Genomic DNA, 12,792 nt, shown 5'->3' with positions numbered 1-12,792 from the left:
AGCTACCCAGAGGAATTGTTCTTGATTCTAAGGGCAAATGTTATCTACTTAAGTCTCTACTGTTTTTTATGCAAAATATCCCATGTAAAAGAAATTTTAAAAATCATGAGACTATGTAGAGGCAGGAAAATGTGATCCTTAAAAAAATAAATAATAATAATAATTGTGTAACAACCAAAAAAATTACACCAACACTCAGATCTAGAATCTCAATGAACATACAAAGAATGTGAGGTGAATTACGTCTAGGCATAGAATAGTTAAATAAAAGAAAATGAAGCAAAACAACAGCAAAAATAACTATAAAATAAGCAAAGTAGCCCAAGCAACCATCAAATGAAACGAACATAAAAATGGGTGCTGATGTCTCATCAGAAATAAAGGATTTCAAAGACATTAGAATGACAATGTTAGAAAGATTAAGTTTAAGAAGTCAAATTATTATTCTGTATTCAGAAAAAGTGACACTCAAAATTTCTTACAAAAATGATACCAGGCCAAAGGGCTTATCTGGTAAATTCTAAATATTTTAGCAAGAAACAGTTTCAAATTATGCAAAATTGTTCCAAGAATAGACAAATAGAGCATACTGCTATACTTTTTGTATGAAACCAAAAGAACCTTAAAACCAAATCCTGAGGAGAATTTCTTTATAAATGAGAACATTATAGTCTGACTTATGGAAATAGATACAAAAAAATCCTTAATAAAATATTAGTAAATCAAATCCAGTGTTACTTAAAGCAGATATTATAACATGACCAAGAAGGATTTATTTCAGAAATTCAGTGTCAGTAAGCATTAGGAAATCAATTTATTTAACCAAATGAACAAATTAAAGGAGAAAAACTGTAAGATTAACTGAGTGAATGCAGAAAGAAAACCCAACAATATCACACATTCAATACACATTCCAAGTAAAGTATTTTACTGGGAATTAGAGTTAATTAGAATTAATTAATTCCATTAATTAGAAATTATGAATTAGAAAAAGGGGCTTTTCTCAAGCTGATAAAGGACATTTATATTAAGTATCTATTGCTGCATAAGGAATAACCAAAAACATAGAAGGTTAAATCAGTACCTATTTATCATCTCATAGTCTCTGTGGGACAGGAGTCTGAACAGGGTTTAGCTGGGGTCCTCCAGAAGACTGTGACCAAAGCCTTAGCTGGAGCTGGGACATCTTCTGAATGCTTGGCTCAAAAAGGTTTTGTGTTCATGATCATTCAAGTTGTTGGCAAGGTTAATTTCTTTGCATTGTAAGAGTAAGGGCCTCATGTCCTTGCTGGCTGTGTGCCAGAGGCTGTGACTTTATATAAGGAATTATTTTTGCTACCATGATGCTATCCAGTCAAACTATTGGCGATGGTCCAAGAGTCTGTAAAGAGGTAAATATGGAGCTGATTATTGGTCAGAGTACCAAGATGACTGCTTGAAGTCTGAGCAGTTGTGCCTATCCTGGGTTCCCATCTGTGATCTGGGATGCCCTGATAAGGGACAACAAGCAACTGTTCTGGAGAGTTCCATCATATGCAATAGTAGGGATATTGTCCGTAAAGTGTAAAAACTCCCTTTCCTGTATCTTCACTTGACTCCAACTTGCTCCATGATTATCCAAAGGGTCCAGGAGAGAAGTAGCTCACTCAGCACCATGGTCTCTGGCAAGGGTCTGAGGGCAGGGGAGACCACACACTACTGAAAGAGGGATATACCTGTAACCCAAGTTTAGCTTCCTCCTATAGCAGGAAGACCTCAGTAACTGCCCTAATCTTGTAGGATACTGTTTCCCTGACACAAGGCGCAGGAGGCAGCTTATAGAGGGTCATGATATTAGGGCCTCTGAGAGGCCCTATTTTCGGGAGAGCCCAGTATGCACTCACAATGACCACTGTAATGGTGGGTAGCATGGAGCTGAGGAGGGCAGTTTCTTATACCAGAAGTCCTTGGGAAACTTCTGGCCACTTATTGGTGATCCAGAGATTCTAGGATGAATGAGGAGGTAGCTAAAAATGAAGGATGCTTTGGGAGGCACTCATGGGACAGCCAGTTGTATCATAATTGGGGCAGATCCTAGAAACTCTTTTTAAAAAGCCCTATTAACAATGGGCAACTTTGAGAGTCAAAGCATAAATTGGTTTAGGTAAAATCTAAGATATGTTTCTTCCAGAATCCCCAGAAGTCTATAAGAGCTTGGCTTTGCTTTAATATTGTGGGGGCTAACATGATCAATAGCTTTGTCTTTATAATGGTAAGGATAGAATAACCTCTGGCTTACTAAATAGTCTTCAAGAGTGGGATCTTTTACTGTGTGATGGATAACAGTCCACCCCCTTTCTATGAGTTCCCTCATAAATGTCTGTATGTCCAAAATGAGCCTGTCAAATGAATCTTGTTGGAGGAGGATACTTCATACACAATGTCATACCTATGTTTGCAAAGAGAGCTGAACGCAGATAAAATCTTTCTGGAAAAAAATTGAATGGGATGACAGAACTATTGAGATACTCCATGGATGGTTGAGTAAAGGTGAATTATATTTCTTTAGAGTTGAAGACAAACTGCCTCTGAGAGACTTGGAATAGGCACCAAATAGAACGTATTGGCCAAATCTATACCACAAAATATTTAACAGTTGTTGATAGATGGAGTCAGTAATTTCAATAATATTTCATGTGGGGGCCTTAATGAGTGGGGTCATGGGATTAAAGTTGTGGAAATAGCATGACATCTATTATTTCCAACTTCAAGAACAGGCCAAATTGGGCTTCAAGATGGAGAAGTGGTGGGGATAATCACCCCTTCTCTAAATAAGTCTTGTATAATGGGTTTAAATTCTTGAGGACCTTGTTTTATTTTACATTGAGCCATTTTAACTATTTTAGATTTGTGGGTGCTGTGACAAAAATGGTGTCCCCCTAAGAATGTATATGTTGATGCCCTCACCAACGTGATGGTAGGTGGAGATGGAGACTTTTGAAGGTATCTAAGTCAGGGGAATCCATCAGAGCAGAACCAATAGGATAAATAATGACACACAGATGATAGATAGGTGATGATAGATAAATAGATGTTAGATTGATAGATGACTGATAGATAGATAGATGATAGGTAGATAGACATAGAGACATACATAGAAAGGAAGACAGAGAAGTAAATGGAAGCCTGATTTGTAGCATTTGAGGATTTCCATGCTGTAGACATCACCACTGTTCTTAGATGAAGGAATAGTATTAGTACCTATCACCAGTGCATCTTCCCTAGAAGATATACTAAGGCAGTTCTTCAGAATGAAGGAAATGATATAAGAGGGAAATTTGGAACACTTGTGTATGCTTGCATGTGTGTGTGCACACAGACACCATTGAGTACGAAAACTGGAGAACTTAGAATAAGACGAGTGATTGTATTAATGTCAGTATCTTGGTTGTGACACTAAGTTAAACCATTTTGCAAAATGTTATTATTAAGAAATTGGGAAAATTATAAAAGGGAACTCTTTGTATTATTTCTTATAAATGCATGTGATTCTACAGTTTTCTCAATTTAAAATATTAGTAGGGGATGAAGACATCTGCCCTTTCTTATTCCTGCATTCCCACTCCCTGATACCAGAGAGCCTCCATATAAATTCTTCCATATGGTTCTTTTAAAGTGAGAGAAGCACAAATTTATCTGTTACAGCAAAATAATCAAATAAGTCTTACATTTGAAAAGAAAACAAAAAGAGATCTCAATAACCCAAGCTTCCACATTGAGAAATTAAATAAACAAGAGAAAAATAAATACAAAGCAAACAGACCAAAGGAAATAACTAAGACTAGAGCAGAAATCAAAGACATTGAAAAGAGAAAAAGAATAGAGAAAATTAATGAAATAAAACACTTGGTTTCTTTGTAAATATCAATAAAATGGATCATAGATGTAGACACAAAACCAAAACTGTGAATACTTTAGAATAAACATAGGAGAAACTCTGTGACATTGGGTTAGACAGAAAGTACAGAAATACAAGCCCAAAAGCATATAGGAAGAAAAAAAAAGAAATTGAATTTCATTAAATTAAATATTTTTGCTAAGTAAAAGATACCATGAAAAGATAAAAAGACAAAGCATAGTCTGGGTATAGATTTGCACAACACCTGTTTAACAAAGTACTTGTATTTAGAATGTCCATAAACTCTCAAAATTCAGTAATAAGGAAACAACCTAATTTAAAAATTGGCAAACAACTTGAACAGACATCTCATCAAAGAAGATATAGAGATTGCAAATAAGGCCATGAAAAGGCCATGAAAAAATGCTCACATCAGTTTTGATTAGGGAAGGGAAAACAAAAAACAACAACAACAACAAAAAAATGAGCTTTCACTGAATGCCTATTTGAATGATTTAAAAAACCCACGATAACAACAAAAACAACAATTCATGATAATGCCTACTGATGGCAAGGATTCAGAGCAGCTAGAGCACTCATGCATTTATGATAAGAACGCAAAATTAACATTCACTCTGGAAAATGATTGGAAGTTTATTGTAAAGTTAATTATACATTTACTTACCATATACATTTACCAAAAGTCCCACTCCTGACTATTTATCATAAAGAAATGAAAATTTGTGTTTACACACAAAAAAATTACAGACAAGGGGCGCCTGGGTGGCTCAGTGGGTTAAAGCCTCTGCCATCGGCTCAGGTCACAGTCTCAGGGTCTTGGGATGGAGACCCACATCGGGCTCTCTGCTCAGCGGGGAGCCTGCTTCCTCCTCTCTCTCTGTCTGCCTCTCTGCCTACTTGTGATCTCTGTCTGTCAAATAAATAAATAAAATCTTTAAAAAAAAAAAAAAACTACAGACAAAATATTCAGGGTAGCTTTGCTGAAAACAGCCCAAAACTGGAAACAGCATGAATGTCTTTCATCTACGGAAAGGATAAACCAACTCCAGAACCTCATACGTTGGGACACAACTCAGCAATAAAAATGAAGAGACTACATTAATGCACGGAACAACATGGTAAATGTCAAATGTTTTATGCCAAGTGAAAGAAGCCAGACTGAAAGCCTTTACTGATTCTATTTATATGACATTCTTGGGTTTGTTTATTTCAAATTTTATTTAAATTCTAGTTCGTTAACATATAGTGTAATATTTCAGGAGTAGAATTTAGTGATTCATCGCTTATATATAACATACAATACTCATCACAAGTGCCCTCCTTAACCCCCATCACCTGTTTAGCCCATCCCCCATCCACCTCCCTCCATCAACCCTGAGTTTGTTCTGTATGGTTAAGAGTCTAAGAGGTTTGCTTCCCTCTCTTTCTTTCTTTCTTCCCCTATGTTCATCTGTTTCTTAAATTCCACATATGAAATCATTTGGTATTTGTCTTTCTCTGACTAAAGTATTTCACTCATAGCATAATATACTTAATAGCATAATACACGTCAGCTATACTTATCTATTCATTACTTGATGGATATTTGGGCTTTCTCCACGGTTTGGTTATTGTTGATAAAACTGCTATAAACATTAGTGAAAAAAGAAAACTATAGGGAGAGAAGGAAGGCTGCCTAATGATAAAGTTGGTGGGAATTTCTAACTGCAAAAAGACAACAGGTGAGAAATTTGGAGAGTGCTGGAGCTGTGCCTTAATCATGTTTATGATTATACAACTTCATGAATTTGTCAAATCTCATAGAACTTAAACTGAAAGGAGTACATTTTACTTCCTATGTAAATTTAAAATTTGTTGTATGTAAATTTAAAATAAATTTTAAAATGCACCAACTAACAAAGTCATCATTAAGATGTTACATATGCCATTTCCCTGATCCACTCTAAATAATATATTTTATCCTCATTCAACAAACTCTCTTGGCTATTTCACTTAAGAAACTCTTCCAAGGTCAGCCTGCATATTTAAAAATAATTTCAGACACTGGAAGGACATCTTTATTGTTCCCCAGAGGTCACTTCTGTTTGTCACAGACATTCTTATGTACTGAGTCAGCAAAGCCTGTAGAAGGGGACACAGACAATAGTGAACGATAGAACAGAATAAATGTCATTTTTATGTCACAAATATCACTAAAATATTTGTACACTAATGTTACCATGGCCCTGTATTTCAAATACAACAGACTGAACAACTGTTCAGAGAAGAGGATAAATTATACTTCCCTGTGAGATCATTTGTAAATATTTAGCAGACTTTATCCTAACGATGAAATATTAGTCATAGGAATTCATCATCATAGTCATATAAAAGTTCAAAGGAAAGATAGATTGAAACATAACCATGAGCCAGTACTGATAGAAGTACTGTTAATCATAAACTCTTGAAATAGTTTTCCCTACTTTGGGCTACTATTTCAAATAATGGTGAAGAATTCATATTCTTTGTAAGCCAAGTTATAAAGAATAACTTCAAAGGCACAGATTTAACAATGCTTTTCAATGCCAAAATCATACAGGAGTAGCAGCAAAGCTGATGAGAAAGTGCAATATATATATTTTTTAAATATAAGAGATTTGTATATAATAATATATAATAATAATAATATATAATCATATATAATATAAGAAACTCCTTGCAAATTATCAAATGTCTGGCACATGGTATAATTATAAAACCTTTACCTGAAGAAATATAAAAATCTTTTCTTTGAAATATCAATAGATGATTCTTAGACCTTTCTTGTTACTCGCCTATTGCTACTTGGAGTATATTAAATTCTTGCAAAGTACTAATAAAATGTAATTGAGGACACGTGGGTTGCTCAGTCAGTTAAGTGTCTGCTTTCAGCTCAGGTCATAATCCCAGGGTCCTGGGATCGAGCCCCATGTCAGGCTCCCTGCTCGGTGGGAAGACTGCTTCTCCCTCTCCCCCTCCCCCTGCCTGTACTCTTGCTCTCTCTATCTCCCTCTTTCTCAAATAAATAAATAAATAAATAAAATCTTTTTAAAAATTTAAAAAATAAAATATGTTTGTATTCACAACTGTCTATCACCTCAGAAGTTCATACATCAGATGAAGGTGCAAAGTGAAGAAAATTATCATTTAAACACCTGAAGTGTTTAATCATACCACAATGCATATAAGTACCAAAACCTGCATTCCTGGGAAACATTTCTTACCACTAAAGGACTTCCACACCAGCTGAAAATAAAGAGGCACTATCCCCCACTAAACATTGTGAAACATTAATATGTAGATATTTTCTCCTTTAGAATTGCATGCAGCCATATACAATGAAATATTTATAAGCTTCACACAACAAAATTTCTGGGGAATGGGGAAAATAAATAGTCCAGGGCTTTTAAAATGATATCAGAAGTCTACATTTCTTTCATCTTCCTGATTTTCCACTCTTAGATATGACCTCTGCAACCTTTCAGGAACAAAGGACAATGGAAGCAAAAGAGAACCTGCTGATACCTACATCCATCCCATCATCCAGCAGTGAGTCTTCTGCTCATACTTAGCTGGAAGGGGGGCTGGGAAGTGGAGTATTGCAAATCCTCAAAGTCTGTAGTTAAGTTGGTTATAAGATAGAAGATTTAGATCGGTATGTTCTGATCCAGTCTACAGCATCTCCCACTACAGTTTCTGTGAATCTGTGGATTCGTTTCCTATTGCTATTGTCATAAATCACCATGAATAAATTGACTTATAATAGCACACATTTATTACCTTACAGCACTGTGGGCCATAGGTCCAACGTGGTTATCAGTGAGCAAAAATCAAATTGTGGACAGGGCTGCATTTCTTTCTGGAAGCTCTAGTGTTGATTCCATTTCCTTGATCAATTAGATTATTGACAGAGCTCAGTTCCCAGACGTTGCAGGACTGAAGACCCTGTTGCCTTGCCAGGCATTGCCAAATGTCATGCTTAGCTTCTAGAAGTCACCAGAGAAAATAGGTCACAAACTACTTTGTGACTTAAAGTGAATGTGTTAAAATCTTTTATATACCCTCTACCCTCTTTTTCATAGGGCATACAATTCTTTGATATAATAAGCTTTTTAAAAATAGTTTTTGTAAATAATCACTACTACATTCTTAGAAGTAATTGTGCTTTTTTTACAAGTATTTTCTTCACAGGAACCTTATGTCCAAGTTGTTACTATGCTGAGGAAACAATACATGCGATCACTTGGGAAGAGGCAATCTTTTACATAGAACAACACTCATCCGAAATGAATTTAGACAGGAATGTGCATGTTTCCTTTCTAATAAAATATATGCTGTTAATGATGTATATATTGACATGATGTATATATTAACCCAGCTATTTAGACATGACAAAAAATAGAAATCTTCAACAAATTGCACAACAAGTCATATATTGCATTCCCCATGTACTGGGTGGCCAGAACTCAGTAAATGGGACTATCTAGAACTTGTGTAATATAAAAATCAGAAAAAAAGGGAAGATATATGAGAATAAGTTCTTGGTCTCTACTTCAAAACTATGTATGCTGCCTTTACTAACAATCATGGGCTTATCAAAGAATTATATTTTAGGTTAGATGAACATTTTTATAAACTATGTCATAGTTTATAACTATCACTATTATACTTTCTTAACTTAATTTATTTATCTGAGGGAGAGAAAGAGAGAGAGAGCATAGGAACCGGGGTCAGGAGGGGCAGGAAGAGAGAGGGAGAAACAGACTCTCTGCTGAACAGGGAGCCCAATGTGGGACTTGATCCCAGGACCCTGAGAATATGACCTGAGCTGAAAGCAGACACTTAACTGACTGAGCCACCCAGGCGCCTCCTACAGTTTCTTTTTGATCAACCCCAATTAATAGAATATATAATTAAATTAATCCAATGACTAATTTCTACAGGCTACCTGTAGAATTAACAGAATTAACAGAGTGGGAAGACAAGGGATAAAGATATAAAAAGAGAAAAATACAAAGGTCTCAAAGATTTTAAGTATAAAAGAGGTCATAATCCTACAGTTTTTAATTGGCACTGGACTCATAATGATAGAAGTGTTCATTAACATTTTATTTGAATACTAGGGAATATTTAGCTCTGTTCCATAATCCTCATTTAGATGAACAAATAGTTGGCTAGCACATTTTTGAAAAACTAAACATAAATAATGTAGAAGGAAAACAATTCCAATGTGTAAATAAGTTAGGTTTTCTTCCCTAGGTAACTCATATTGTGGAATGTATCCTTTCATCAAAAATAGCATTCTATTGATTGTCTCTATGAATTTGAGTATAAAATATCACACAGCTAGAGATTTCACTAAGAATTATACTGAAATACAGCCAACACTTCCATTTTTGGTGCTTTAAACTTTTCCAAATGCTTCTCCATGCCAGGTGGATATTGACCTTTGTAATAGTCCTAGGAGTTCATAAAAAATAGATTGTGACAATTTTATTAATTACGAATTGTTAAAGACAAGACAACAAGCTCAAAATGGAAACACTTATACCAAGCCACACATCACCAAATCAAAAAACTTAGCTCCAGTTATGGCTCTTCCAAAAAATGGAATCCAAAAGCACTCAATCAAGAAGTACGTGGTTAGCATAGATGACATGCCTGGTACCAACCTACCATGCCCTATGAGGAAAGTAACTTTGCAACAACCAATTCCATTTTTGCCTAATGTAACTTCCTTGTTCCTGCTTCTTTCTGCCCTTAGAATCCCTTGCCTTGGGTAGCTTTTCAGCGCTCCTTTCTACCTGTTGGATTGAATGCTCCCTGATTCATGGCCAAAAAAAACAAAAAAAACAAAAATCAAAAAACAAAAAAACAAAAAACAAAAAACCCAATAAGATCTCTAAGGTTTACTTAGTTGAATTTCTGTTCTTTAACCAACTGCAATTAAAAAAAAAAAAAAGCTGAAGGAATTGCTCAAGATGTTGGTAAAGAGACAATTTATTTAGTTTAATTTAAATTAAATTATCTGAACTCCTGGGATAGCACTGTTTCTGTGACATCGTGATTCCTGCTTCACTAAATTTCAGAAACAAAAAAACACCAGCACTACTATCTGTACCATAAACATCATCTTTATCATCACTATCACCACCACCACCATCTTCATCATCATCATGGTCTTTATCATGGACATACATAAAATTCTTGTATAAAACATTAAATGAGTAGAGGTATAAACATATACTTCCATGGATAAAATACAGAAATAGATAAATGTGGAACATTATGTTAGATGGTAGAGGATGTAAATGGCTTGATGAAACAAAATATAACCATTAAAGGACAGGAGTTAATATTGTTTGATAGGCATATGTACAGTTATAGCTACAACTACAAAACAGCATTTAATTTTCAAAGAACTGCTAACAGAAGTTCTCAGGGGAAGATGCACTAAGTAATCTCTTCATGCCCGTGACTGACTTGAGAATCTGGAACTGGGAGGATAGGCATTAGTGGTTCTGTTAACAGGTGCTCTCTTTCCTTGATAAAACCAGTTCAAAGGTTTAATACTTTAAGACACTTTAGAAATGGCTGAAGGCATGAAAGTTTAGGCACACTAACGTAAATGCAAATGTGCAGACTTTGCATAATTCTGCAAGTAATTTCTAACTCGTTCCTTCACTTTCAAATGCACAGATGTTTTATTTTCAAAATAAGAATTGGTACGGGAGTAACTGTTTAGAGTACCAGTAAAGAAGTGAAATAATTCAAAACAAATTACTTTGGCGGCTATATTGTTAAGTTAAACGCAGAAGAATGTTATTAGGAAGAAAGCTAAGTAAATGTAAGACTTTCTTTCGGTATTATAATTGGAGTAATTCCACATGGCTGCATGGTAGCTTAAATAAATGTGCTTTCAGGGTCTGTTGATGCTCTGAAATCTCTCGATTTTGGAAGGAGTCTGAGGCATGTCACAGCAATATTCACTTACCCATTAATTTATTTAATCAGTCATTCAAATAAAATTGTTATTTAACTGCTATTTCCAGTCTCTGGTTATAGAATCATAAAATGTTAACAAATACCAGTGTGAAGATTTAGGAAATTATTTAGGTAAGCAATCATATATTTTTTAGTATAATCAAGCCAAAAATTCTAACAGATTGAGTTATTTTTATATGAATTTGATTTATATTCTAATTGCATATGAAATGTGTGCATTACGATTTTAATCATGAGGTAGGATAATTTTTTTTTTTTGTTAATGTTGTGTTAGTCACCATATAGTGGTGATATATAGGGGTTATTCTTTAGGTTTGGAGCACTGAAGACAGATTAATTTGCCTGGTCTGTCTCCAAGCACAATAAGTTGTAGGTTGGTGTTTAGAAGTATCTAGAAGTACATCCTAAGCTGGAAGCAGTTAAGTCCTTAAAGAGGAATGCAGAGATTTGAAATTTTTCTCTGAGACATGCGTGGCAAGCAGCTAAAGCACTTACAATTAAACTCGTCACACTATCTTTTTGAGTAATAGTCTTTTCAGTGCTGCAATCACATCCTTGTTCCTAAGGCTGTATATCATGGGGTTAAACATCGGAGTCACTATGGTGTAGAAAAGAGAGAGCAGTTTGTCAATTCCTGCCGTATGATTGGATTTGGGCCTTAAGTAGGTGATGGAAGCCGACCCAAAGAACAAAAGAACAACCAGCAGGTGGGAAGAACAGGTGGAGAAGGCTTTGGCCCGTCCTCCAGCGGTTGGCAAACTCAGAATGGTGGAAATGATTTTGCTGTAAGAGGCAAGAATCAACATAAAAGGAACTGTGACAAACAACATAGCTACTACATAGACCGCTGCCTCGTGCACCCAAGTGTCCCCACATGCGAGCTTGAGGATGGGGGGTATGTCGCAGAAGAAGTGGTTAATGTGGTTGGAATTACAGAAATGTAGAGAGAAAATCTGACATGTTTGCCCTATCTGGACTGGAATTCCACCGATCCAGGAGCCGACAGCCAGCTGGAGGCACAACTCGTGGTTCATGACTAGAGGGTAGTGCAGAGGGTTACAAATGGCCATATAGCGGTCATAGGCCATCACTGCCAGCAGGAAACATTCAGTGGCTCCGAGCATAAGGAGGAAGCACATCTGAGTGGCACAGCCCAGCATAGAAATGCTTCTATCCTGAGTCCAAAGGTTCACCAGAATCCTGGGGAGAGTGACGGACACATAACAAATTTCCAAGGAGGAAAAATTTGCCAGGAAAAAATACATGGGTGTCTCTAGTGCAGCGTCAAGCCTGGTTATTATTACGATGAGGCTATTTCCAATTAAGACAATAACGTAAATGATGGAGAACACCCCAAATAGTAACCCTTGCAGGTTTGGAAGGTCGGAAAATCCCAAGAGTACGAATTCTGTTATTGTGGAAGCATTGTCTTCTGTTCTCATCTCTTCACACGTCATCTGTGGGAACAATTGAATCAAAAGTCCAAGTTACCCTGATTTCTTTGGTTCTTTTCTTCTTATACATGAACAGGATGGCTTGCCTCCCAATTCTTTCTCGTTCCGTATTAAAACAAATCTATAACTGCCAGGGCTCTAAAATTGTGGTCAAGTACATTTTTCATTACTGTTAAATGCATTTGTAAGAAAAAAAAAAATCCCCATTGCGTTTTATTTCTGCTATGAATTATCAGGTTTCTTTGTCTCTGAAGATAAGAGCTTGTCATTTTGCTGTCCATCTGAACACTCAAAATTGCAAAATCTGAGTTTATGTTCAACTGTGACAAGGATTCCATTCTTTCACCAGCCATGCTTTCTCCTCATCTCTCAGTTCTGTTTTCTATTATTATCAATTCAAAATTTATTTCATCACAC

The 12,792-nt window shown here is 35.7% G+C and overlaps 1 protein-coding gene across 1 annotated transcript; it reads right to left on the bottom strand.

Annotated features, from left to right (window-relative positions):
* Positions 1 to 11,427: 11,427 nt before the first annotated feature.
* LOC111150082 (olfactory receptor 10AG1-like) lies at positions 11,428 to 12,378 on the bottom strand. Its single transcript, XM_022507423.1, has one exon. It carries the CDS (start codon positions 12,376 to 12,378, stop codon positions 11,428 to 11,430), a length of 951 nt encoding a protein of 316 aa, XP_022363131.1.
* Between the last annotated feature and the right edge of the window lie 414 nt (positions 12,379 to 12,792).

The sequence above is a fragment of the Enhydra lutris genome, unplaced genomic scaffold (assembly GCF_002288905.1).
Source record: "Enhydra lutris kenyoni isolate GAN:26980312 unplaced genomic scaffold, ASM228890v2 scaffoldscaffold22, whole genome shotgun sequence".
Taxonomy (NCBI): Eukaryota; Metazoa; Chordata; class Mammalia; order Carnivora; family Mustelidae; genus Enhydra; species Enhydra lutris.
The sequence above is the reverse complement of the archived record's forward strand: the minus strand, read 5'-3'. Positions and strand labels throughout refer to the sequence as shown.